The sequence below is a fragment of the Mus caroli genome, unplaced genomic scaffold, assembly GCF_978045245.1.
Source record: "Mus caroli unplaced genomic scaffold, Mus_caroli_1 scaffold_1, whole genome shotgun sequence".
In the NCBI taxonomy this organism is placed as follows: Eukaryota; Metazoa; Chordata; class Mammalia; order Rodentia; family Muridae; genus Mus; species Mus caroli.
The window spans coordinates 87,852,480-87,878,432 of record NW_028227256.1 but is presented as its reverse complement, the minus strand read 5'-3'; the positions used below and the strand labels follow the sequence as shown (position 1 = coordinate 87,878,432).

The 25,953-nt window shown below is 45.6% G+C and overlaps 1 protein-coding gene across 5 annotated transcripts; it reads left to right on the top strand.

Moving 5' to 3' along the window:
• Positions 1-598: 598 nt before the first annotated feature.
• On the top strand, positions 599-23,602 carry Ilkap (ILK associated serine/threonine phosphatase). Of its 5 annotated transcripts, none has more exons than XM_021158509.3 (12): positions 599-767; positions 8,401-8,466; positions 8,936-8,992; positions 11,177-11,278; positions 12,275-12,401; positions 14,908-15,014; positions 15,590-15,683; positions 16,859-16,946; positions 18,279-18,400; positions 21,212-21,331; positions 23,035-23,116; positions 23,351-23,602. In XM_021158509.3, the coding sequence occupies exons 1-12, from the start codon at positions 713-715 to the stop codon at positions 23,489-23,491; spliced, it is 1,161 nt and encodes a 386-aa protein (XP_021014168.1). In that variant the 5' UTR covers positions 599-712; the 3' UTR covers positions 23,492-23,602. The 5 variants fall into 5 exon arrangements, with proteins under 5 accessions (XP_021014168.1, XP_021014162.1, XP_021014176.1 ...); XM_021158503.3 differs by having other exon boundaries at positions 11,159-11,278; XM_021158517.3 differs by lacking the exon at positions 11,177-11,278.
• Positions 23,603-25,953: the final 2,351 nt, after the last annotated feature.

The following is a 25,953-nucleotide window of genomic DNA, read 5'->3' as shown; positions in this document are numbered from 1 at the left end:
CACCAAGAAGTCCACACAACACAGGCAAAACCAAAAAAAACAAAAAAACAAAACAAAACAAAACAAAAAAACAGGTAAGGTGGTGTTGGAAAGGACTGATAGGATTGGGGTGTGTAGCCAATAAATTTGGGTACCTTTAAGGAAGTGAAGTCTATGTGGATTGTATGGTAGGAAGAGGAATTAATTCCATGAGTGGCTCTTTTCTGAGACCAGGGAAAATACACAGCACAACTTTGTAATTGGTAAAGCGGCAGCAATTTGGTGGCTGAGATGAGGGATGTTTGACACTTTTGTGGCTTGGCCAGTGATGGTGTTTTTTTCTGGTCTCTATCCCAGTGGGACAGCTGAGACCCCGCTGGGCGCCATCCTGCTCCCGGGCGGTCAGAAGGTGCTTTGCCTGCTCCGTCACAGGGAACAGTGGACAGGTGCAGACCCGCCTCTCCGGCCAAAAGCCTGTTTGGATATCAGGCTCGGCGCCACTCCTCCCTTCTTTCCCGGGAAACGCCATAACAATTTATCACGGGACCTAATGCCCAGGCCAAGAGCGCCCGTGCGCTTGCGCAGCCCACCCCGCCCCGCCCCCGCGCGTAGCACTCTGGGGCGGCGGCTGCGCGGCGCGCGATTGGCAGGGTCTCCAGCGGTGAGTGACGGCGCCGCCGCCGCCGCCGCCGCCCAGGGTAGCGCGGAGCCTCCGCTCCACTGCCCCGCCGCCATGGACCTCTTCGGGGACCTGCCGGAGCCCGAGCGCGCGCCGCGGCCATCTGCCGGTAAGCGGCGCGGGGAAAAAGGGCGGCGCCGGGATGCGCTGCCTCCGCCATCTTCGCGCCACCGCCGCCTCAGTCTCGGCCTGTGGCTCCCGAGGCCGCAGCGACCGCGCGGTCCCTGTCCAGGCCTCGCGTGGCACACGCATGAAGTCCCGCGCCGAAGGGTCGAGGCACTCTGGCTTTAATTTGGCCACAGCAAGACTCCCAGCGGAATGTCCTGGTCCCGGGCCTGTTTGCGTCCTGGAAACCCCGAGAACTTAACAAGTTTCCGACTCCCAGCCCCTTGGTGCGGGGCGCCTGCACAGCCAATGCAGGGCGCTATGGCTAGATAACCGGGGCCGGGGGTGGGGGGTGGCGTCTGCAGCCCGCGTTTTGGGAAGGTCTTTGGCAGGGAATAGGATGGTGAAGAGGACCCAGCCTTTGCCTTCAGAGCGTTCAGTTCTGATCGCAGAGGCATAGGTTAAAAACCGTGGGAAACGCCAAGCGTCCGGAGTAACGGTACCCGAAGACTAGTGAGAAAGACCGGGGAAGGAGGCGGCCTTTAGCGAGGGCTTTGGCTGATGGTTTCCAGAGATTCTAGGCAAGGAAACAATGTTCAAAAGTGGGAGGGCTCAGATCACCAGCTTGGCAGAGCGGGACGGGCTAGCGTGGAAGAATGCTGGAGCTTGGGGTCATGAGAAGGTATTGACCTGTCCTCTTCACACCTGTGCTTTGGTTTTTAACCTGCGCACCTCCAGACTCCTGAGATGCTTTGTAGTGTCCTCCTTTTGCAGTTGTTCCTGGTAGTGGCACCGTTATGTACCCCCGCCAACCACTCTGATGGTACAGGAGCTTCTAACTAGGCCTTGAGACTGTGAATTTGATTCAGCCATGCTTTTTGAAGATAACCACCGTTACAGTTGTGAGTAAAGCTGGCCTCATACAGGCAGCCTTGCATCTGTCACTGGAGTATAACCTGTGTCTGAATGTGCTCGGACCAGAGTTTGGATTGCCAGGTGTGCCTGGAAATCTGTCATCATTAGTAGTCCCTATTGCTTTTTATCCAAAGTTATTTTGGGTCTTCTCCGTGGTCAAGGCTCTCTTGACATGACCTAAAATCTTACAACTCAACTTGGGACTTAGCAGATACGTGCAGAGGGTGCATCCTGGTCTCCGTGCCCTCCTCCCCATGCCCCTTCCCTCCCTCCCTTTCTCCCCCTCTACCCCTCAAACATATTGAGTAATCTGAAATAAACTCGCTCCTATCCACTACACCCGGGGGGGGGGGGGAGGGCCACACACACACACAAACACATTCCAAGAATAATTATGTGTTTTGAAGAAACTGAGGTCACAAGACTCTTGTCTTGTTTTCTCACAGGCACTTAGAATTCTCCTCACAGGACTCCATTCTCAGAGCATGTTCCAACACCATACTTTGCTTTAGTAAATGGTGTTGGTTGTTATGTAGTCATAAGAATAAGACTAAATCGGGGCTGGTGAGATGGCTCAGTGGGTAAGAGCACCCGACTGCTCTTCCGAAGGTCCAGAGTTCAAATCCCAGCAACCACATGGTGGCTCACAACCATCCGCAACGAGATCTGGCACCCTCTTCTGGAGTGTCTGAAGACAGCTACAGTGTACTTACATATAATAAATAAATCTTTAAAAAAAAAAAAAAAGAATAAGACTAAATCGCATACTGACCCTACTCATGCATGGGTCAGTATAACAAATTTTCCAAAATAGTACTGGGAGCAATTAAAAAATAAGTCTAGTCATTTTCACATACGATAGGAAGATGTGTGGACAATGGAAACTGCTGTGTCTTCAGATCAAGCTTTGCACTGCCTTTGACCTTCAGGAACCGCTGGCAAATGTGTGTAATAAGTGATGCCTCCTGCAGATACTATGTGGAATAAAGAGAACCGGTGCATTTGGTAGAATGCATGGCCCAGGTTCGATTCTATAGTCAGGGATTTGTAGATGATGGCTGGTGACATCCCTAGGATCTGCACTGTAACCACAACGTAAAGGGGCAGTTGCACTGATTCTGTAGAAAGTATGAGGTGTGTGGCGGATGATGCCACCACTCAGCACAGCAGCCATCTTTTGGTTCATTCTTTTGTTTTTTTTGTATCACATCTTCATACCCACAAGACAAATTTTTATAACCTGGAATAAGTATGTAGAAAGTATGTGTTTTATGTCTACAGATATTGTACTGAATTCCGGCTTCACTCCAGGACTTAAAAGATTTTGATAGTTGAGTATATCAATTTAAAATAACAATCTTTTGCAGAAAGGAATTATACTTATTTTCTATCAGTAGTGGAACTTATAGATACATAAAATGCTGACATAGATTGTTTGGTTACATAGAGTGGTTCACTTGTTTGCTTGTTAGAACATTTTGTTCAAAGCTGCTGGTCAGGCTAGAGCGAGAGCACATGGTAGACACCTACCTACCTAGCATGTGTAAGGCCCTGGGTCCAGAGCTGGTACCAAGACAGAGCACCTGACGATCAGCCTAGTGCTATTACTCAGCACAAGAGCACGTACTTAGCATGAAAAATATTGAGTCTAGTCCTTAGCACCTCAAATAAAACTGATGTTTAATTGTCAAGGGCTATTTGCTCACTAGAGTAACTTAAACGTATGTAATTTAGGAGCTGGGGTGAAGACACATGTCTATAATCTCAGCAATTAAAGTATGCGGACATAGGCTTCTAGCCTTTACACACACTCGTATATACACTGACACGGTCACATGAGTATTTATTTGAGAAATGGAAATACAAACATAAAGGTTAAAATATCAGAAGAAAACATTACTTCTAGAACTTAGGGTATATGCAAGAAAAAAAGTAAGTCATAGTTAAGTGAACTGAGGAAAGAATGACAATATATGTTTTGAAGGGTTAATATAGTTATGCATAATGATTGAAAGATTCACAGGATTAATAAAAAGACAACCCCTTAGTACACATCTTTAATCCTAGCATTTAGTAGGCAGAGGCAGGCAAATCTCTAAATTCAAGGCCAGGCTGGTCTAGCTCTACACAGAAGTTCCAGGACAGTCAGGCTACATAGTGAAACACTGTCTCCAGAAGACAAATGACAAAAAAGGTCTTATCACAATATATAATATCCAGAAGATGTAGAGCCTGGATAAATGATGGGGAGAAGGGGATGGATAATACTAGCTGTGATTGGAAAGGTGCACAGTTCATTCCCGTTGGTGTTATGGATCAAAGTTGCATATTGTCTGGTGGTAGCTGACAACTGTAGTTCACATAGTTTGGATTTCTGTTTATTCAAAACAGTGCAAAATTTGGGCTAATGAAAAGTTCCATAGTATAATATATATGACCCACATCCATTGTCTAAGATCAAATGTAGTATTTATAACCTATAGGACATTTTAAAGGATCCAGATACAAACATGTTTGACCATACTGATGATCTGCAGGATGACTAAAGAGGTCCTCATGAGCCAGCTTGGGGTTGTGCTGTAGAACTGTAAGGGTAAGTGTAGTCTTGGTTGAAGTCTAAGACAGGTGCTCAACTAGAGCCCACACTGGGGAGTCCACCAGCTGGGTTTGAGTCTCCACTCCCCATAGCCCACTCATCTTGGGCAGGCGTTTGGCCTTGGTGTCTCAGCTTCCTTCTCTTGGAGTAGTAACAGTACCTTATAGGATCCTTATAGTAATCAGTTGAGTTAAAGCATTTAGAGCCCTTAATATAGTGCCTTACAAGCAGTGAGAATTTCATCTTACAGCTCATTCTCAGTTGTGGCCAGTAAGATGGGAAGGTAGTCTCTCTTTGTTTAATTAAGTACCTCTGGTGGCATTCTAGGGTGAGAGAGAGAGAGCAACGTACTGTCCATTAGTGACAGTGCTGTTTGAACACTCAGTGTTATGGCTGAAGAGGGACTAGACTGGCATGAAGCAAGACATCTGCTCTGAGGAGTGCCTGTGAGAACTGAAGATACACCTGTTAGCTATGCAAAGACTTTTCCTGTTGGACAACGGTAGTGGAAAAACCATGCTTAGATGAGGAGGGCTGCTGCTCAGGTTGGCCTCCATGCTGTAATTTACACGTCCCTATCCCTAAGAGGCTGGGCCCGCTGCTGTCATGGCCCACTGAATAAGTTGTCCTAATTATCTAATTTTTTAAAAGACTTATATGGGTGTTTTGCCTGTGTGTATGTATATTACATGTGTGTCTGGTGCCCCCAGAGATCAGAGGACAGTGTGGGATCCCCTGGAACTAGAGTTATGGATTGTTGTGAACCACCATGTGGGCGCTAGGAATTGAACATAGGTCTTCTGCAAGAGGAAAATTACTGAGCTATCTCATCATCCCCAACCAGATACAGTTTTGAGTGTCAGGGGAATGGGTGTTTGATTGTTAGACCTTTGGAAGTGAGCTGAGAGAATATTAGGGGTTTGTAGAGGAATTAATACTTAGAGTAAGTACTCTTTAGTGTTCTGCTTCTTAGAGTGGAGTTAGCTCTCTTGTATCTGTGGGTTCTATACTTGTGGAGTCAGTGTACCACAAATTGAAACAGATTTTTAGAAGCTGTAGTAAGCATGTGCAGACTGGTTTCTAGTTATCCTTGCTTAGATGACACAGTCTAGGGGCCATTTTTGTAGTAGTTACTGTGTGCTGGGCACAAGTATTCTAGAGATGGTGTGACATATAGAGGATAATGTTGGTGGGTTGTTTGGGTAAAATGACGTTTGTGTAAGACAGCAATCATCTCTGGTTTTGGATATTAGAGTGGTTCCAGAAGTAGTGCCTCATTGACCCCAAGGGTAGCTGGGGACAGTGAAGGGCAGTTTTGCCCACTGTTTCCATACATTTGTGTCTTGTGAGAAAACTGAAAACATTTGTGATTCCTTAGCTTGTTGGGGGAATCCTGAGGATTAGAATCCTAAGGGTTGTTGTATGACAATAAAATAAAAGAGATTTTGTTAGCTTTAGGGGATGGATGTGTGTGTGTTTAGGCACTTCTTTTTTTTCCTCCCCTTCCCTTCTCCCTCTTACTCCAGCCAGCTTGCTCCGGCCCATAGGATTATTATTATTATTTGTTTCTCATTACGGATGGTTGTGAGCCACCATATGGTTGCTGGGAATTGAACTCACAACCTCCGGAAGAGCAGTCAGTGCTCTTAACCGCTGAGCCATCTCTCCAGCCCTATTTAGGCACTTCTAAATATCCCCAAGACATTTCTTTCTTTGGAATGATAGATTCTACTTTTGTTTTAAAGAAAAGAATTAGGCTACAGGGATGGGTAAGTGCTTGCCACACAGTATGAAGATGAGTTCAGATCCCACTGCCTATGTAAATGTAGGGTGAGCATGATGAGGTCTACATGTAATCCCAAGACTCGGGGGCAGAGATGGATTTCTGAAGCAAACTGGCTACTAGCTGAGCCAAATGAGCAAGCTCTAACTTCAAAAGATCCTGCCTCAATATATAATGTGGAGAGAGATCAAATAAGACAGCCAGAGTCTACCTCTGTCCTCCATACACACACACATACACACACACACACAGCATGTAAGCATACTTACATGTAGACACATGTGTAAGGAGAATTGATACCCATCTCATCTTTATATGGAGAACAAAATCGTGATCATAAACCTCTTGAAGAATATACATTTATTTAAGTGAACTGATATAAATGAGGGTATTTTACATGTCTAAGAAACAGACAGTAGAACGAGGTCTGTCTTGGGTCTGTGGGTGCCAGAAATTGAACCCAGAGCCTCTGCAAGAGCACCATAGGAGGTAAGCATACTGTATAGTAGTCATTTATACCCAGCTATATATACATTCTGAGAACCTATAGATGCTAAAAAATTCTGTAAAACACTATGTTCTTCCCTGTACTTGTGTGAGAGCTTGACAGAAATGAATAATAAAATAATCATGCCATAATAAGAGTGTGTTTTGGGGGCTTGAGAGATTGGCCCAGTGACTAAGAGCACTTCTTGATCTTACAGAAGACACAAGGTTCCATTCCCAGCACCTACATGGTAGCTTGCAACCACCTGCAGCTCCAGTTCCAGAGGCTTCAAAGGCCTTCTTTTGATCTTTGGGTATCAGGCATGCACATGATGGACAGGCAGACATACTTACAGGCAAAACACTTGTACACATAAAATTAAATAAATAATTTAAAAATAAATTTAAATTTGTGTGTGTTTTGGGGACATTTCTTAAGTAAAATAAAAGTTGCTTGAATATAGATTGTGTAATTCTATGGCAGTCACTCTGACAACCCCCCAAATGGCTACTAATCATTAATGGTTTCTGAGGGACTCAGTGACAGGCAGCGGGGAGAGCAGAGATGGCCTGGATGAGGAGATGCACAGTGGGTAGGGGCTAGGGATACCACAAGTCTCTCTACACTAACTTAGAATGGTGTGCAGTTGAAAACGAATTCTTTTGATAGTTTCCCACTTAATACCATTGGGCTGCCAGTGATACTGCATAACTGAGTCTGGGAAATGTAGGTCAGGAGTCTGCTTACCCCTCACCATCAGGATATTTTTCTCTAGATTCTTGTTTGTCAGCTCATATGTTTAATAGTTTAAGTAGAATTTTGGAAGACTTTTAGAAGCTGGGGAGTAAGGAATAATGATTACATTTTATGTGAAAAATGATAATGGGACATAAGACATCTAGAATTTAATCTTCAGCTTTTTGTTTTGAATTTGATTGTTTTTTCGAGACAGGGTTTCTCTGTATAGCCCTGGCTGTCCTGGAACTCACTCTGTAGACCAGGCTGGCCTCAAACTCAGAAATTCGCCTGCCTCTGCCTCCTGAGTGCTAGGATTAAAGACATGCGCCACCACACCTAGCAATCTTCAGCTTTTTAGATTAAAAAGAAAAGAAAAACCAGAAACATTCCTTGGCTTTCTTCTGAGGCCTGTCCTCTTCAGCTGTGAGATAAGCTCTCCATAGACTCATATTGCTGGTGACACCAAGTCATACTAGATTCTCTCCTGTTGCACAAGTCACCAGCTAGCATTCAGCAGTTCCCAGGGGCCTCTGAAGGCACCTCTGCTTCTCAGCTCTGCCTTGAGGTACAAAGTCATCTTTTCTCTTTCAGTGATTCTCTTTTGAGGGAATATTTTAGGAACCAGGGTATATTGTGTGTAGTTCAGTGGTAGAACACACTTAGCATGCATTTTACACTTAATATTAGGGCTAGAAAAGAAAGGGGAGGAAGAGCTGTGGCAGCAAACATAGACCTTTTACCCAACACTCAGGAGGCAGAGGCAAGAGCATCTCTGTGAGTGTGAGGTCAGCTTGGTCTTCATTGTGAGTTTCAGGCCAGGGCTATTGTAAAACCCCTGACCCCTCTCCCCCAAAAGGAAAAATCCAAATATGTTTTAAATTGGGCACCTGCTAGGGTGTCATTTCATTGTTTTTATATGGACTGTGACTGTTGGAAACAGGCCTTCTATAGTAAATAGCTGTCCTGACAAGATTTTTTTAAAAATATGTCTGCTTAACAGAAAAGAGAAAATTGTAACTCACAGCAGTATACCTCATATCAGGAGTGGGCACAGGTGTGTTCCCTGTAGAAGTTTATCCTGGGTGGCCATCTCTCTAAAAACAGGTTTTCTGTTTCAGGGAAGGAAGCACAGGAAGGACCCGTGCTCTTTGAGGACCTGCCCCCGGCCAGCAGTACTGACTCAGGTACAGTCTTCAGGCTTTCCCAGGTGTGTGTCAACGTCTACTCATCCTGGGATTGTAGTTGTCTCAATCTTTCTCCCTTTCCCCCATTTTTAACACACAGATGTTTTAGGTGTTGGCTGTCTTTAAGTTTTGAACCCATGGCCTCAGGTAAGGCAGAAAGACCTGCAGTAGGTAGCTCTGAGAAGTGCTGCATAAACAGGACGAGCCTTGTCTCTGGTTCAGTTTACAGTATGTTACTAGTTGCAGTGAAATTCAGCTCATTTAAGACAGCATTTCTATTTCCTTTGAAATCATAGGACTTTAAAATAGGTTCCGGATATATTATTCCCTGCAGACTGAGATGCACTGGATTGACACAAGTTCTGAATTTGTCTCAATAAGCTGCTGCATAGGTGTCCTGGTGGGATGGATTCTGAACCGAAGCCTGGTTTGTCATCATGGACTCACTCTGGGTTCTTCTGTGTTTCAGGCTCTGGGGGACCTTTACTCTTTGATGATCTTCCGCCTGCTGCCAGTGGCAATTCAGGTAGGCAAACAGTTTTGAGGTGTGGCTGGATAACCCTTATTGTGCCACTATGTAAACTGTGTGCACAGGTTTTAGCAGGATTTTGAATGACGTTAAAGTATAGTATAGATGAGGTCTATTAAAATTGAACAGACATGCTCAGATAGAAGCTGAGATTAGAGACTTCAGTACTGTATCAGCCATTTTGTTTCTTGTCCTTAACTTTGCCTTTACCAGCTAGGCTGATTTTTTTTAAGAATTCAGATCCAGGGGGCTGGAGAGATGGCTCAGCAGTTAAGAGCACTGACTGTTCTTCCAAAGGTCCTGAGTTCAATTCCCAGCAACCACATGATGGCTCATAGCCATCCGTAATGGGATTTGGTGCCCTCTTCTGGTGTGTCTGAGGACAGCTACAGTATACTCATAAATATAAGTACAAATACAATAAGAATTAAGATCCAGGCATGTGACTCCTGCCTGTAATCTCTATTCAGAAGGCTAAAGCAGAAGGAACTTGAGTTCCAGACTAGCCTGGGCTATGTAATGAGACCATGTCTCAAAATAATAACCATCATTTAAAAGGTCAAAAGTTCACTCTGAACTTTCATATTAACTTTTTACATTTTCAGTTTGTTACTCTGATTTGCCTTATGTCCCCACATGACAGTGCTCTGTTTTCTGTCAGAAGGGAAGAGTGATGGGTGCACTGTTATAGCTGCAGACTGATTATTCCATCTAACTGACAGCCTCTTTGCTGTGTGGGGACTGGGGAGAGGCTGCAGGTGGTCCTGTTTTTTTGTGGTTAAAAGTTTCATTTGTTGCCAAATAGAATATTTACTACTTTTCTAAATATTTTTTTAATCCCTGTGAAATCAGTAGGATTGCTTTTAAAAAGAGCATTTAATTGTCTTTTATGAGAATCCCAAAGTTTTCAGGACTAGGGACTCGTATGAAAAACTGCAGCATGCTTCTATCAGTCAGCCTTGAAAACTTTCCTAATAGAGTCAGTGCTCTTAATTATATGAGGGTAATATGCAAATCAAGTGTTTTTGTAGAGTTAACTTTAAAATAATTCAGTCTGTATTGGTCCTCATTAGAAGACTTAACACAGCGTGTATAATTTGGTACTCAGTACTTTGGATTTATTGGAAAACTGATCTTCCCAAGAGGGCAGATGGTCTGTGAGGGTTGACCATGTGCGTCTGTGAGACAGGGCCTAGTGAAGGGTCTTTAACATATAGACCGCGTCCTGTGGTGCAGTGGGGCTCACCTAGAGGCTCTTAATAGCAGTGTACTTCTCTGTTTTGCAATTAGAAAGGATACAGAAAGGAAAACTGGAGCCCAAACAGTAAGCAGGTGATGCTGATGGAGAGACACTGAGGAGACTTAAAATGTCATGACATTTTCTCGTTAAGTTGCTCTTTTTATGCAGTGTGTCATGCATTTTGTAATACCATTGTGGATATGCTCTTTTGCCAGGAGATGAATCTTAGCACAGAGCTTTTTCTTCTTTTTCCTAAGAAGTAGGTTGAATGAATGGCTACAGAGAGCATTTAGGGACATTTGGTGTAACTGGCACCACAGTGGCTGGTTTATTTCTTGTCCCTATCGATGTTCACACAGTCTCTGGAGGGCATACTCTCACCGTGTTATGAAGAAACTGTGGCTGGAAGATTAGAAACTGAAGCCAGACCTTATGGTCTCCCCACACGAGTGCTGCTGGAGCAGCTAGGTTTGCTTGATAGAGAGGTAGGGGCAGCTCCAGCAGCTCTGTGCTTTTCAGGTAGAGCCTACCTTTTAACTCATTTTAAGCCTTTTAGGAGTGTGTTTTGTTTGGACTTGTTCAGGAACATACAAGTTTGCTGCGGCTTTTGGAAATGTCCCTGTTAGTCACTAAGGGTCTGTGGATGTAGTATATCATGAATATGCTACAGGCTAGAAGTTTAAGTGTGTATATAAAGTTATGCTGCAGAGAAATCTCCAGGGCAGAGACTCTTAGGTCCTTGACTCTGCGTGGATGTTGCCCTATCTTCTAGCTTTCTAACCAGAAGTTGTAGCCTGGGCACAGTATGTGTTGGTCCTTGCCTGAAGTGCAGTTATGTCTGTAGGCTAGAGTGGATGGAGCTGGGTCTGCTGGCAACTCTGCAGTCTATAGCTGTTTCTGTCTGGCCTTTACTTCATTTCTAGGTTCTCTTGCCACATCAGGTTCCCAGATGGTGAAGACTGAAGGGAAGGGAGCAAAGAGGAAAGCCCCTGAGGAGGAGAAGAATGGCGGTGAAGAGCTTGTGGAAAAGAAAGTTTGTAAAGGTTTTCAGACAGTTTGAAAACAAATGTATCAGCTCTTATACCTTAAACATCCCAGAGCAAAGCCAGTGTCAGCTTCTAACTGTAGCACTTCTCTGAGTGTAAGAGGTGGGCGTGGCCCCCTTCTGCAAATGATATGTAAGACTGACTTTGCTTTTCATGTACTTGCCTGACCTGACAGGAAACCATGTTGTTCTTCAGCATAGAAAAGGATGGATTTTTTTCCTTTGTCCTCTTCAGAAATGGCTGACTTATGACCATCCATTCTTTCTGACTACTAGTCTTTGTTTAGAAACTCTTGATTAGCTTTGACTTGGAGAAATAGCTGTAGACTTCCTTTTTTGTACTGATGGAGAGAAATGACTGAAAACTTTCATGTCTACGAATAATTGCCTCAGTGAGAGCAGTGGCACGAATGTGGCAGTGCTGCTGGACATGGCCAAAGGCATCGCTTTCGCTTCTAGAAGCTCTGTAGAGAACTTAACTAGGCGGCCTCTGAGTGCGACACCATTCTGCTCCAGCAGACTCCCTGCCCTCTCACTTCTCAGTTGAAGGAAAGTGCCTGCTACCATGGTTGGCAGCCTAGAGCATGCAGATGCATACCCTCAGGGTCTCCAGCAGCATAGTTGGCAACTCTACTGATTGGAAGTTTTTAGAAATGGGAGTTTTTGTGTCCTCATTAAATTGTCACCAGATTAAATTTCTCCTTGGGGACCACTTTCTCCTGACCCTTAGTCCCACATCCCCATTAGTGTGTGAGGCAGCACTTCTTTGACTCTGATCTCCTTAGGTGCAGCTCACATGTCTGTCACAGCTCCAGGCTTTGTGGCAGAACCCTGAATTGTAGCCACAAGGAAATGCCTTGAGGGAATATTGCTTATTTGTACCACTGTGATGTTGCTGAGCTAGGCTGCCGTAGTACCTCTTATTTGCTCTGGGACTAGGGCTTCTAGAGGGTAAGGCACAGTTTTGTATTGGCTTTTTGTTTTCTTTCCCCAGCCTCTTCGGTGATCTTTGGTCTGAAAGGCTATGTGGCAGAGCGGAAGGGTGAGAGGGAGGAGATGCAGGATGCCCATGTCATCCTGAACGATATCACTCAGGAGTGTAATCCTCCACCGTCTCTCATGTGAGTGTTTACATTCCAGCAAGCCTGGTGGTGCTCATTTCTCCTCTGTTCTAAGTTTTGGACTGTGTGAAGATGCTTCTCCAAGAAAGACTGATGCCATGAGTAACCTGCCTTTTGCATCAGTGGATCTTAGATGGGAGAATATTTTTAAGATAGTTGTTACCATCTGAGGATATTTTTGGAATAGGCTGTGGCTATTGGTATTTGGTGGGTAGAGAAAAGAATATTATATTGCTAAACAAGGGACTGCCCCTCAGCAAAGATCTGCCCAGCCTAGATTTCCTCAGTGTTGCATCTGAGTGCCGCTGAGTGGGAACTGTCTCCCCTGCTGTGGACTTGGGGCAGTTGTACTCTCATGGGGACTGATCAGCTTCGGGCTGAGTGCTTTTACTCTGTGTCCTAGAGAGTGGCTGGATTGTAAGTCAGTGAGTAAACTCTGCAGGAAGTGTGGGTGTGGTGATACATGATGGTGGCTCTGTCCTGAATTCCCAGCACTCGGTGGGTGTTGAGTTCCTGGAAAGTCTTAGAACTACCAAAAAGGCTTTGCCTCCAAAACAAACCCGGCAGAGTCTCATGGCATTAGGAGAGGCTGTACAGCTAGATAATCAGGGCCCAGAAAGACCAAAGTAGTCAAAATGACCTGGAAGAAAAAAAGCAGTAGACACATGGAATTGAAGCCTTTGATCAGTTCTCAGACCCAAAAGAAACAGACAATAGCACATTGCATAACTGCCAACATTCTGTTATATACATTGCATAGTTGTATATTTCATCTGTAATTTCTATAATCGAGAACTGCATATTGTGCATGCTGTGGTTTTCCCTGACAGTAGTTGTTCATTAACATACAGTGTGCTAGCAGCTGTCATCCAGCTTGTCATTATGGCTGCTGCAGAGCCAACGATCATGACGGAGACAAGGACATAGTGGGTTCAAAGCCAGGAAGAGCCTTAGGAAGTATCCCCAGATAATACCAATTGCACAGTGCAGGCTGTAAGCCAGATGAGACTTGTTTTCTCATAGGTCATAATGTCTTTTTTTTAATGGTTTTAGAGCTTTATTATAGAAAGGCAGAGGGAAAGAGAGAAGGGAGAGAGAGAGACAGACAAACAGACAGACAGACAGGCCATGGCCAAGAGGAGAGAAGGGGGAAAGAGAAAGAGAAAAGAAAGGTTAGAGAGTAAGAGGAAGAGAGTGAGAGGAGAGAAGAAGACAGAGAGAGAGGAGCGAGAGAGTCGATCATAATGTCTTACAAGATAATGAGGGCACAGAAAGACCAAAATAGTCAAAATGGCCTGGAAGAAAGAAAGCGGTGCACACATGGACCTGAAGCCTTTAAAAAGTGCTCTTACTGATCAAAGGAATGCAAAGAAGCTTGAAAGAAAAGTTCATCTTAACCCTAAATGTCATTTCTCATTAATAGTTTTCTTTCTGATGTAGTTTTAAATTAAAATTATTGTGTGCATTTATGATGCAGGTGGACCTGTGCTGTGTAGTTGTCAGTGGATAACTTTGTGGGGTTGGTTTTCTCCATCCACTATTACATGGGTACCAGGAATTGAATGCAGGTTGTCAGGTTGTCAAGCCAAACTACCCAGTTAACCATCTAGCTGGGTTTTCTGACAAAAGTTGGTAGGAAATAGGAATAAGAAGCTCAGCATAAGCTTTGAAGTTAGATATTAATCAACACTTAAGCGACAATCCTGTAACTTCTCCCTTGTTCATATGAACATTTTTGACAAGTCTTGGATAAGTAACTTTTTTCATTTGTTTAACAAAAGTCTGATTTAAATGGGATAAAAGTTCTGAATTCTAATTTCACTGAGAAATTATATAGCTTAGTTTATAAATTTTATTTATTTTATGTGTATAAGTTTTTACCTTCATGTATGTATATGCACCACATGCATGCTTGGTACCCAGAGAGATCAGAAGAAGGCTTTGAATTCCCGGGAGCTGGAGTAATGGATGCAGGGAACTGAACCTGGGTCCTCTGCAGGAGCAATAAGTGCTCTCAACCACTGAGCCATCTCCAGCCACAGCTTCGTTTTTGAAACAAATGTTTTGTTTTGTGTCTTAAGATAGGTCTCACTCTGTAGGCCAGGCAGATCTTGCAACTCACAATTTTAGCATTTCTCATGCTCCAGCCTCCTGTGTTCTGGGATAACAGGTGTGAGCTACTATACTGGACTCAAATTTGAGCTTCTAACAATTAAAATGGATGAAACTTACTTACATCTCTTAAATACCTTTTCCCGCATGTCAGTGTGACTGGTCTCTCAACAATGAATTTCATGTTCATTGCTTGAGATGAGACTCCAAAGCTTTAATGAAGCTGAGTGGTGAGTAATCTCAGCACACCTGGGCAGGGCACAAGGGTCTGTAATTGGAGGCCAGACTGGGCTAAATATGGAGCCCCCACCTCAAAACTCAGTAAAGCAAGCTTCAGTGAAGAGGTGTGTTCATTGTTTTAGGGATATAATTAACTTTTAATTCGTTCTTCTAGTACTCGGGTTTCATACTTTGCTGTGTTTGATGGACATGGAGGAATACGAGCCTCGAAATTTGCTGCACAGAATTTGCACCAGAACTTAATCAGGAAATTTCCTAAAGGTGAGACTGAGAACTGAACCTGTGGACGTTTGACTTGCCTGCGCTGTTTGCTGGCTGAGTCTGTCGGACTGGGTGTTTTGCTTTGGCAGAGCGTCGTTGATGGGTTTGGGGATATTGCACAGTTGATAGTTTACCTGACTAGCATGCCTGAGGCCCTAGTTCCAGTCCTCAGGACCTTGTATACTGGGTATTATGGTTCATGAGGCAGATGAGCAGTTCCAAAATCATTTTCAGCTGCACAGTAAGTTTGAAGCCTGGGCTACATAAGTCTATGTCACCAAAAAAAAAGTCTTAGGCTTTTAAAGGAGTGAACTTAGGGCTCAGAAGAGGCTGTGTAAATAAAGCACCATTTCTTAGCTTGCTAAGTGTCTGGGATGTGATTAAGTGTCTTGTCTGCCTCCATGCTGTGGAAACCAGTACAACAGAATTGCATGGCACTCCTACAGGTGAGGAAGTAGATTGTTGACAAGGACATGCTTAGAAAATAGTTTATATGTGAAAACGACCAACAGAACCTGAGTGGGCAGCAGCCTTCTCCTCTTGAAAGATGACTCTGTTTGACCCTTCTCTACCAGGAGATATAATCAGTGTGGAGAAGACTGTAAAGAGGTGCCTGCTAGATACTTTTAAGCACACCGATGAAGAGTTCCTGAAACAGGCTTCAAGCCAGTGAGTATCTCCATGCAGAATGCTCAGTGCGTGGTGTTTTCCTGAGCACCCTCAGGTCTTGTGATGCTGTTTAGCCAATGCTTTCTGTCTCAGGAGTACCCAGCACCATGTGTGAGCTCTTACAACCATTAATTAAGGAGGATGTGGGGCCAGCGGGAAGCCAGTCAGGATGATTGCTGCTAATTTTTATTCCCTGAGTTCTGTTCCATAGGGTAAAAAGAGATATTCCCTCCACACACACATGCACACTCACACACTATGCACTCACATACAATAATTTTTTTAGGCAAATAAATTTTTAAAAAGCAGAAAAAAATGCTTTTTAGAAAAATGTATGTTGGAGCTGTAGAGATGGATGGTTCAGTGGTTAAGAGCACAGGCTGCCTCTTCTAGCACTCGCATGGTGGCTCACAGTTTCCTGTAACTCCAGTTCTAATGGCCTCCTCTGGTCTCCAAGAGCAGCAGGTATGCACTTGAATACATGCAGACAAGACACTCGTACATATTAAGAAGGGGGAAAAAAAGATGTGTGTATTTCTGCATCACAGTAATGAAAGCCCTTGGCATGGGCTATGTTAGGAAGAATTGTTTGGTGTTTGTTTTTAGTTTTGAGAGAGGGTTTCACTGTGTATCCTTGGCTGGCCTCAAACGTCAAAGTTTTGCCTGCCTTTGGAGAGAACCAAAGGTATGTGGCCCCTCCATGCCCAAAATAAAGAGCTTTGTTTCTGCTTACTGTTCTGGACTTGAGGCACAGCATAGGGCAGCCCAGTTAGTTTGGACCTTTGATTCGAGTGGCATACTATGGTAGCAGTGAGTTTCAGCATGCGTGCTCATGAGCCAGACAGCAAGAGACAGGGAAAATGGGCCCAAGCTCCACAGTCCCTTTGAAGGACTTTGCAGTAAGATTCCACAGCTCCTTATGAGGAAACTTTCACAGTGACCTAAGATCTCTCATAAGGCCCCATCTCCTAGAGGGCCACAGTACTCTCTAATAGTGTCACCATGGGACCCCAACCTTGACATAGGAGCATCTGGGGACCCTACCCACACCCGAACTATGGAGTAGCTCAGAGGATACAATCTGTTTTACCCGGCAGACTTGCTGCTTAGCTCTATAGATGAGTCTCTGGTCACTCGCCAGGAGTGGTGACTGCGTTTCTGATGTGTTTCCCCAGGAAGCCTGCCTGGAAAGACGGGTCCACTGCCACGTGTGTCCTGGCTGTGGACAACATCCTGTATATCGCCAACCTTGGAGATAGTCGGGTATGTGGCTCTGAGCCACCTGCTTAGGTGACAGCATGTCTCAAGGAGAGAACTTAAGCAAGTTAAAGTGTTGGTGGCTGGTTGGGTCTTCCCTTCTAGTGGGATTTCTGCAAGGAGTGTTCCAGTGTGCACCTGGGACGGACTCAGCAACTGAGCCAGGGTCGTCTGTTCTCCCAGAGGGCCCGGAGCTGGCTGGTTCACACCGAGATGCTGTCTCCCCTGCCAATAGGATTTAGGGTTTTTTTGTTTTGTTTTGTTTTTTGTTTTTGGGTTTTTTGTCTTATTGGGATTTTTTGTTTGTTTTTTGTTTTGTTATGTTTTGTTTGCCATACTGTTAAATGACACTGTGGTTTAGAATGAAATCTGTGTGCAGGTAACTTAGATCCTCATTTTTAATGACATAGTTGGTATTGAATGAAAGTATTAACTCCACCTTTCCAAGGGGTTTGACTGCAGAGTAGCTTGAGAGCTGTGAAAGGGAAGTCCAAGGCCAAGCACTTCTGCAGCACGAGAGCCCAGGGACAGGTCAGGTGCTGTAGGGAGTGGCCTTATGTTCAAGCGTGCTGCTTTCCACCCAGTCCTGTGTCCTTCAGTTCCCAGTGACCACTCACACTCAGCAGCCTCTACAACTCCTCCTCTGGTGCTTAGGGCTGGGACTCATCACTAGAAATGCAGCTGTAAACGGAGGTGACAGCCTGTCCTCAGGGAGCTGAGGTTCCTAGGAGCCTCGATAGACAAATTCTAGTATATAAGTAAACAAGTATACAAGTAGAACAGGTTTAGAACAAGTTACCTAAACCAGAACAGGAGGAAAAATGTGTCACTCCACCCCCACCCCACCCCCCAATCCTTCATACCCAGACCCAGTATGAACCCTGGTTCTTTATGTGACTTTAAGCAAATTACTCCTCTGGGCTTCAGTGTCCTCTGTGAAAGGGACACAGTAACCATGGCCATGGGAGCAAACAGGGAGCAGTGTGTGCTGTGCTTGCCTGTATCCTCAACTCTCAGAAAAACTCACAGACTTCTGACTTTGGCCATGGTATTTGTTAAATGCCTCCCATCTTTGTCACTGATGCCACCAACAATGGCCATTTGAGAGATTGGCTACAGTCAGCCAGCAAGGATTATGACAGAATTGACACCAAAACTGGGGATTTCTCACCCTTAGAGTGAGAACAACTTTCCTATTTGCTATTTCTTTGATGCTGGATTCTCTGAGCTTCTGTATGTCAGCAGGCAACTGAATGTGAAATCATTGTAAGTCTCCCTTTGACTGAGTCCTAGATGCTGCTCACTGAATTCCATGGTTTGTGATCTCTGTCTTCCCAGGCAATCCTGTGTCGATATAATGAGGAAAGTCAAAAGCACGCAGCCTTAAGCCTCAGCAAAGAGCACAACCCAACTCAGTATGAAGAGCGCATGAGGATACAGAAAGCTGGAGGGAATGTCAGGTATCCAGGGCATTTATGGGGTCCCAGGAACTCAGTCTCCACACCATTGAGGATTAATGTGCATAGTAAGGTCCACTCTCAGTCTGGCAGTGCATATGAATAACTTAGTTCATCTGTGTCACAGTAAAGGTAGAAAGTGTCTCCCTGGCTGAACAGAAAGACAAAACCTGTCTCAAGTCAGTACTTACCACCACTCAGCTATTTTCAGTGTGTCTGGGGAGCTTCTCTCATACTGCCCTTGCTTGGTTTTTGTACAGGGTCTCATCTAGCCCAGGCTGGCCTCACCTGAGTCTATAGCCAAAGCTGGCCTTAAACTTGTAATTTTCCTGCCTCCAGCTCCTCACTTCTGGAATTATTGGCCTGCCTTAGCATACCCAGTTTATATATTGCGCTGTGGCACTGAAAGTCTCTAGTGGTTAGTAGACCAGGTTCAAAGCTAGGTATGGGAACACTTGCACTTTCAGGTACTTGGGAGGTTGAGACAGGAGAGTATTTGAGTTCAGGAGTTCAAGGTCCACCTGTGCAATGTGGTGAGGCACTCTCTCTAGTTAATAAAGGGATGCCTTCAGAGTGTGCTGTTGCTGACACAGAGGGTCACGTATTACAGCCGTACCGCCTCAGTTCACTCACCGCTGTCTTCAAAGGTCATGTGACCAGAGTCGATCACTTGTGTGCCCAGAGGTGAAATGAGAACTTCATCCTTCCACTTCATGGACATTGCCTTCTAAATGTGACCCTGTTTTCTGGTTCTTTCTATAATTTGTCCTTAAGTTTTTTTGTTCTGTTGGAGATAAAATGTTCAAAAATGTCCTTTTAGCTAAGCTGCTGGGGTGTTTGAACTTGAAGTCTGAAGGCTTTCTCTTCTCTAATGTATGAGAGCTGGGAGGCTTTGTGCATGGCTGCTGGGCATAGAGGGAGGCAGCCAGAATACATGGGGTCACACAGGATGTGGCACCACAGTCTGTACACCAGCAGGTCCCAACCTATGGGTCATGATCAGAGGGGTCGCATATCAGATATTTACATTATGGTTCATAACAGTATCAAAATTACAGTTATGAAGTACCAGCAAAATAATTGTATGATTGGGGGTCACCACAGCCTGAGGAACTGTACTAAAGGGTCATTAGGAAGGGTGAGAACCATTTCTACATCACCTAAACAGTAGCCACAAGGGGGCAGCAGTGTGGTGTCCATTGACAAATGACATAAAGACTCGCCTGTTAGTAGTGTGAGTTCATTACAATGAAGGCAGTGTGTAGCAGGGCTTCCTTTGGGCGTATGAAGAGATGTTTGCTTTTCTTTTACAAGGAAGGGTCTAGCCTGGCAGGCTTTCTGAAGACAGTGACATTGCAGTACATCGGCATCGTGTACCTGGGACTGGGCTAAGCACTAGTGCCATGGTCCTTGGGGACCAGAGCTTATAGCTGTCTATTCTCGTGTTCACACACTGGCTTTGGGCTTCTGCTGTTCTCCAGGGTGGAGCATTCTTCCCCTTTTCCCACAGCTAAAGGAGAGTGGTCTCTTACTTTCTTCAGGAGTCAGATGAGCCCCAGACCCAGGAAGAGCAGGAGGCTTAGCTTTTGAGAACTTGGAGTAGGAAGGCTCTGCACATAGCTAAGATCTGAGAGCTGCAGAAGAGGGTCTCTCATGGCTCTTAAGTTTGGGGCTGCTTCCTGTATGGGTGCTCTCAAGCCGAGCACCCTCACTGCTCTTGTTCAGTACTGCTCCTGTTAGCACTGCTCCTAGGCACTTCCATTACTCCAGTTCTGTTTAATAAGTTGTATTCTAGAATGCTCTGTTTTCCCCAGGAAACAGCAGAAGTCTTTAGGGATTAAAAAACATTCATTCAGAGTGGCTGAACTGAGTCACTGGGGGTGACTGGAATTAAGGCTGCCTCCAGAACTGTAGCACCAGCCCAGGAGGAACTTCCTGTCCCACCTATCTATCTGTACAGCATCTCCTTTGTGACTTAGGAACCTCAAGGATACTAAACCACCACACTGCTTTGGTATTTAGTAAGTCTTAAAAATTATGTCCTCCGAGCCCAGGGAGTCGATATGAGAGCCTGGGCTAGCATAGTTCTTGGGGCAGTGTGACTGACTACACTGGTTCTCCGTGATCATAGTGTCTGCCTAAGGTGCCTCTTCAATTTATAGGTCATCTGTTTTTTCCTTCACAAAAAAGTGTGAGCGAGATTATCATGAGTGAACTTGTAGCCCTACTGGTGTGAAAGTGCTTCAGCAGCTAGCAACCATAGCCTCAGATATCCTCTGAGCCTAGCTTCAACAGTTAGAGTGCTTACCACCCTCTTTCCTGGCCACCCACACACAGGCTGTGTGCGTAGTCATTTAAGGGGCATAGACTCATACCATCTTGTTAGAATAACTGGGCATGGGAGGTTGGGGAAGGGGTATAGGCATTGCGGTGAGATTCACTGTTGAGTCCATCAACAGTTAGGGTGGATGGTGCCCATTGTTGCTGCTAGTGTATAGCTGTGTAGTCCTCATCTCCGAGGGGAGCAAGACCCGAATGACCTCGGTTTGTGTCTGTGCCTCACTGGAGATAAAGAAATGTTAGGCTGAGTGGTGGTGGTGAGTGCCTTTGATCCAGCACTCAGGGCAGAGGCATGTGGATCTCTTGAAAGGCCAGCCTATGAGTTTTAGGACAGCCAGGACTACACAAAGAAACCATGTCTCAAACTAAACAAAAAGAAATGTCAGACTCAGCTATTGTGGACTCTCAGTTTCTGCTTTCAGGGACCTGTGAGGAGTCAAGTCTGATAGTCTGACGTTATTCCCTTCATTTCAGAGATGGGCGTGTCTTGGGCGTGCTGGAGGTATCACGTTCCATTGGAGATGGGCAGTATAAGCGCTGTGGGGTCACATCTGTGCCTGATATCAGACGCTGCCAACTGACCCCCAATGACAGGTAAAAGCAAACGGTCTCCAAAAGTGTGGGTATACACATACAGGGGCTTGTTTCTCTTGCTGACTTTCCTCCAATCTGTGTTCAGCCTTTGCTGGGGGAAGTTGGGGAGGGGTATGCAGTGTGCCTGGCTCTGTAGTACAGAGACGGGTCTGGTTTCACGGGGTCCATGGTGGTCAGGAAGAAATTGAGATGGATGCAGGGGTTGTGCTAAGAGGCTTTAGAGGCATCCATTCCAAAGAGAGTATCCAGACCATGTCCACTCATTCACGTGTAGTGTGTACAGCCTCCAGGCACAGCCTCCAGACCTGCTGGGAAGAGCCATGTTCTGACACCTGCCTGCCTAGGCTACGTTGTCAGTTATCCTGGGATATTGGAGTGTGTTTCTGGAGGCCCCTTGTACGGTTATGGCATTCCCTGCCCTAGATTAGGACAGGCCATCTGCCTGGGCTCTTCTGGGCTCTCATAGCATGGCACCTTAGGGACAACTATGACAGCAGCAGTGTGTAGTGACAGTGCTGTGCTAAGCCCATGTCTGTGATTGACTATTCTGAGTCTGAAAAATACTGGAAAGAGTAGCCTGCTTAGACTTGTCCCCACCATGTCTCAACCTCAGGTGGTGTGCTCACAAAATATGGCTAGGTATGTGCCCTGTCAGAAAATAGAGACTCTGGACAGGCTAAGAAACAAAAGCAGGTAGCTATTTTAAAGCCAGGCCAAGAGAACAGTGGCTTCCACAACAGAACATAAATGCTCAGAGGCTTCCTCTGGGCATCTCGGGAACAGTGAGCTGTGTTCAGACCAGAAAGTGGGGATGTCCACTCTAGGATCTCAGACCCTCAGCAGTGAAGGATGCTTCCCTTAGGATGCTTGTTCTCCATCCTTGGACCTGTGGTGGCTCACAGGTATGTTCACTACATACCTGCTGCCATGATTGTCCCTAAGGAACCAGAATGCAGCATCTCATTCTGGGGTCTCTGAGATTCTTCTTACGGGTGGGGAAAATGTCCCTCTTGTGGTATACAGCATCCCTCCTTAAAGCACAACTCATTTTAAAGAGTTTCAGCTTCCTTACACAAAATCTATTGCTTTAAAATGTTCTTGGCCATTGAGTTGTTGGACAGGCACAGTGCTACTGGATTGGTTTTGAGGATTTTTGTTTAATTTGGTTTTTTGATTTATTTTCATTTTATTTTTTTTATATGTGTTGGGTGTTTTGCCTGCAATATGTCTGTGTGAGGGTGTAAAGTCCTGGAGTTACAGTTGTGAGCTGCCAAGTGGGTGTTGAACCTGGGTTCTCTGCAAGAGCAGTCAGTACTCCCAACTGCTGAGCCATCTCTCCAGCCCCTTGTTTTATTTTTGTAGACAGGGTCTCACTGTATACACCAGCTTGCCTAGAGATCCACCTGCCTCTGCCAGCTGAGCTCTGGGACTAAAGGTGTGACAACCAAGCCTGGTTGGTTTGGGTCTGTTGAGACAACTTGCCCTACTGGAGTCAAACTTGCTGTGTAGCCAGAATGACCCCTCTCTACCTCCAGAGGATGAGATTACACATATGTGTGCCATTATTCTTTAATTTTTAGGGTAGTGAGTGGAACCAGGGCTTTCCTTAACATTAGGCAGCCAGCTACTCCTCACTGAACTCTCAGGTCACCTTTGTTCAGGAGCTTGTTGCTGAGACCCTTGTTTTTTTCCCTGTATCTTAGGTTCATTTTGCTGGCTTGCGACGGGCTTTTCAAGGTCTTTACCCCAGAAGAAGCTGTGAACTTCATCTTGTCCTGCCTTGAGGTGAGACATCTTAGAGGGCGTGCCACTTGTCTCAGCTGCTTTGTTTCCATTGCCCCGCAACCCCTGAGTCAGGGGTAATCTGTGAACCCTGTCAACACAAGCCCTGTTGTGGAGCTCACCAGGCACTGTCCTGCCAGTCTGTGAGGGACAGAGCAGGCCCTGCCCTGGCTGCAGTGTCTTAAGAGAATGACAGAGGCTGGTGCCCTGTTCACTCAGATCCCATCCCTTTGGTAGGATGACAAGATCCAGACCCGGGAAGGGAAGCCTGCTGTTGATGCCCGCTATGAAGCTGCATGCAACAGGCTGGCCAACAAGGCAGTGCAGCGGGGCTCAGCCGACAACGTGACGGTGATGGTGGTGAGGATAGGACACTGAGGCCAGCACACTGACGTGTGCTCTTGACTTGCAGGTTCATTTTGTTTGTGCACGCTGTGTGTACTCCTGTGGGACTTCCATGGTTGTAAATAAAGGTTTCTTTTTTTCCTAGTTATTTGAGTGACTGGTCCTGAGTTAACTGTGTTTGCTTTAGAATGTGCTCTGGATCTGTCCTTGTCAGAACCACCATGGGCCTCTTGGACAAGCTCATAATGACCTGTTAGTAGTTCACAGGCTCTTGCTGTCATTGTGACCCTTTGGGGAAGTGGGGCCTTGCAGTAGGATGACAGGATAATGGGGCTCTGTTCAGTTTTCTATACAGAGCACATTTCTGGCAGGAGCCCAGGTGTGGCTGAAATGGGGTCCATAGATGAATTTACCACGTGCCATGCCAGTCTTACTAGGTTCCTAGACAACTTCATTCATCTCGTTCCCGTTTCCCTGAAGTGAGCCCTGAGTGGATGACTGTCGTCCTGGCTTACACTCAGCTGTCAATCTCAGGAGTTCTTGGTTCTGCTGCCTGAGTGGATGGTCTAACCCATGGCAGGGAACCTCTGAGCATGATTGGCCCCCGAAGAACTTTCTAACCTGTCTCCAAACACCTTCTGTGTAGGAACATCAGGCTGGGGCTATTTAGTGAAGAGCTCTTGTAGATTTTGTATAAACGCTGGCCGGGGGCTGTAATACTACATAGCTGCCTTTCCAGACCTGTTTTAATGAAAGTCACTGTCTTTCTCCTCCACAGCCGTATCACTGTTGGCCAGTTAGAAAATGTGCTGCAGCCCGGCATGGTGGCGCACGCCTTTAATCCCAGCACTCGGGAGGCAGAGGCAGGTGGATTTCTGAGTTCGAGGCCAGCCTGGTCTACGAAGTGAGTGCCAGGACAGCCAGGGCTACACAGAGAAACCCTGTCTCAAAAAAAAAAAAAAAAGAAAAAAGAAAATGTGCTGCAGATGCTACCTCAAAATACCTGTACAAACCATAGATGACTTCTTAGGGTCTGTCATGGAAAAGCCATAAATAGAAATTGAATGCATACAAATATCCCTAAATTTAAACATTCAAAAGTCCAGCCTGGGCTACATACTAAGACTCTGCCTCAGAAACCCACTCAGAGCTGAAGACATATCTTGGTGGAGGGCTTTCCTAGCATGCTTGGAATCCTGGGCTCCTTCACCATAAACCAGACATGGCAGTACATGCCTATAGCCCCAACACCTGATTAGAGGCAGGAAGATCAGAATTGGAATAGCCAGTTTGAGGCTAGCCTGGGATGCCTGAGACACTGCTCAAAAAAACAAACAACCCCAACATACTAGGGAGGAGGTGGAGCTGGAGTCAGCTCATTTGGTGAAAGTGCTTGCCATTCGTGAGGGCCTGAGTTTAATTTCCATCATTCACATAAGAAACCAGGTGTGGTAGCACACGGCTTATAATCCTGTTCTGGGAATGGTGGGAACAGGCAGATCCTCAGACCTTGCATCTGGGACCTAGTGAGATCCTGTCCCCACAAAACAAAGCGGTTGGCTCCTGAGGAACACCCTAGGTTGACCTCTGCATGTACTACACACAGAGGAATAAAACCTTTCAAAATAACACTGTGGGCCCGGCGAGCTTGTTCAGCTGCTAAAGGCACTTCCTGCCAAGCCTAAGCACCCAGATTCAGTCTCCAGGACCCACAAAGTAAGAGAACCAACTGCTGTGGCTGTCATCGATCTCCATATCTGTACCTCCCAAATAAATGCAATTCAAATAAATTTTAAGTAACTTCAAGAGCATTAGTGCTACCCTGTCGACAGACTGAGAGACAGCAATCTTGCTTGGAGACTAGGACCTGGGCAGCCTGGCATACAGACAGAGAATGTCAACTCATCAGAAAGCCAAACAGTTTAATTTAGCAATTTCATAGCAGCCCAGGAATCATTCAGTGCCCCATAGGCTGTGACCCATGTCCCCAAGTGCTTCTGTCTGGGTAACTCTTGGCACTGTGGCCTTCCTGGTAAGAGCCTCTCCTGCTACTTCAGTAGGAGTCTCAAGACTAAAGGCATTTCTCCCTTACTTTCCAGAGCTTACCCCTCATGGTCTTTGGTGAGATGAGCTGGAAAGAGGTCATGCTTCTTGGGTCTGCCCTTCATTGTTAAGGCTTTGTGTGATCCATTACATAAATATATTCTGCCTAGCAATATGACACAATAAATACTTTTAAGTTGCTGTGTAACACAGTTGTTGGAAGGTAAGATATGTGCTTATGTGGCTTTCTCAAGGGTAGAAGATAACGTCACTGACATGTCTGTGCCCACTGGATACAAAATGAAATCCAGAAAAGGGTGGGGTGTGTCCACCTCATGTCCTTATCAGAGTGCCAGGGAGTCAGGACCCAGGCCAGCACAGTGCTTCCTGGTAGGGTGGGTACCAGCCATACTGAGAATCAGGCCAGGCCTGCTCACGGACAGCTCCCCCAG

What these genes read in the sequence shown, in the direction of transcription:
- Ilkap (XM_021158503.3), top strand. Translation starts at nt 713, where the DNA reads ATGGACCTCTTCGGGGACCTGCCGGAGCCCGAGCGCGCGCCGCGGCCA. An exon ending in CTGAAACAGGCTTCAAGCCA is followed by an intron (nt 15,684 to 16,858) that starts GTGAGTATCTCC and finishes GTGTTTCCCCAG; the next exon opens with GAAGCCTGCCTGGAAAGACG. An exon ending in AAAGCTGGAGGGAATGTCAG is followed by an intron (nt 18,401 to 21,211) that starts GTATCCAGGGCA and finishes CCTTCATTTCAG; the next exon opens with AGATGGGCGTGTCTTGGGCG.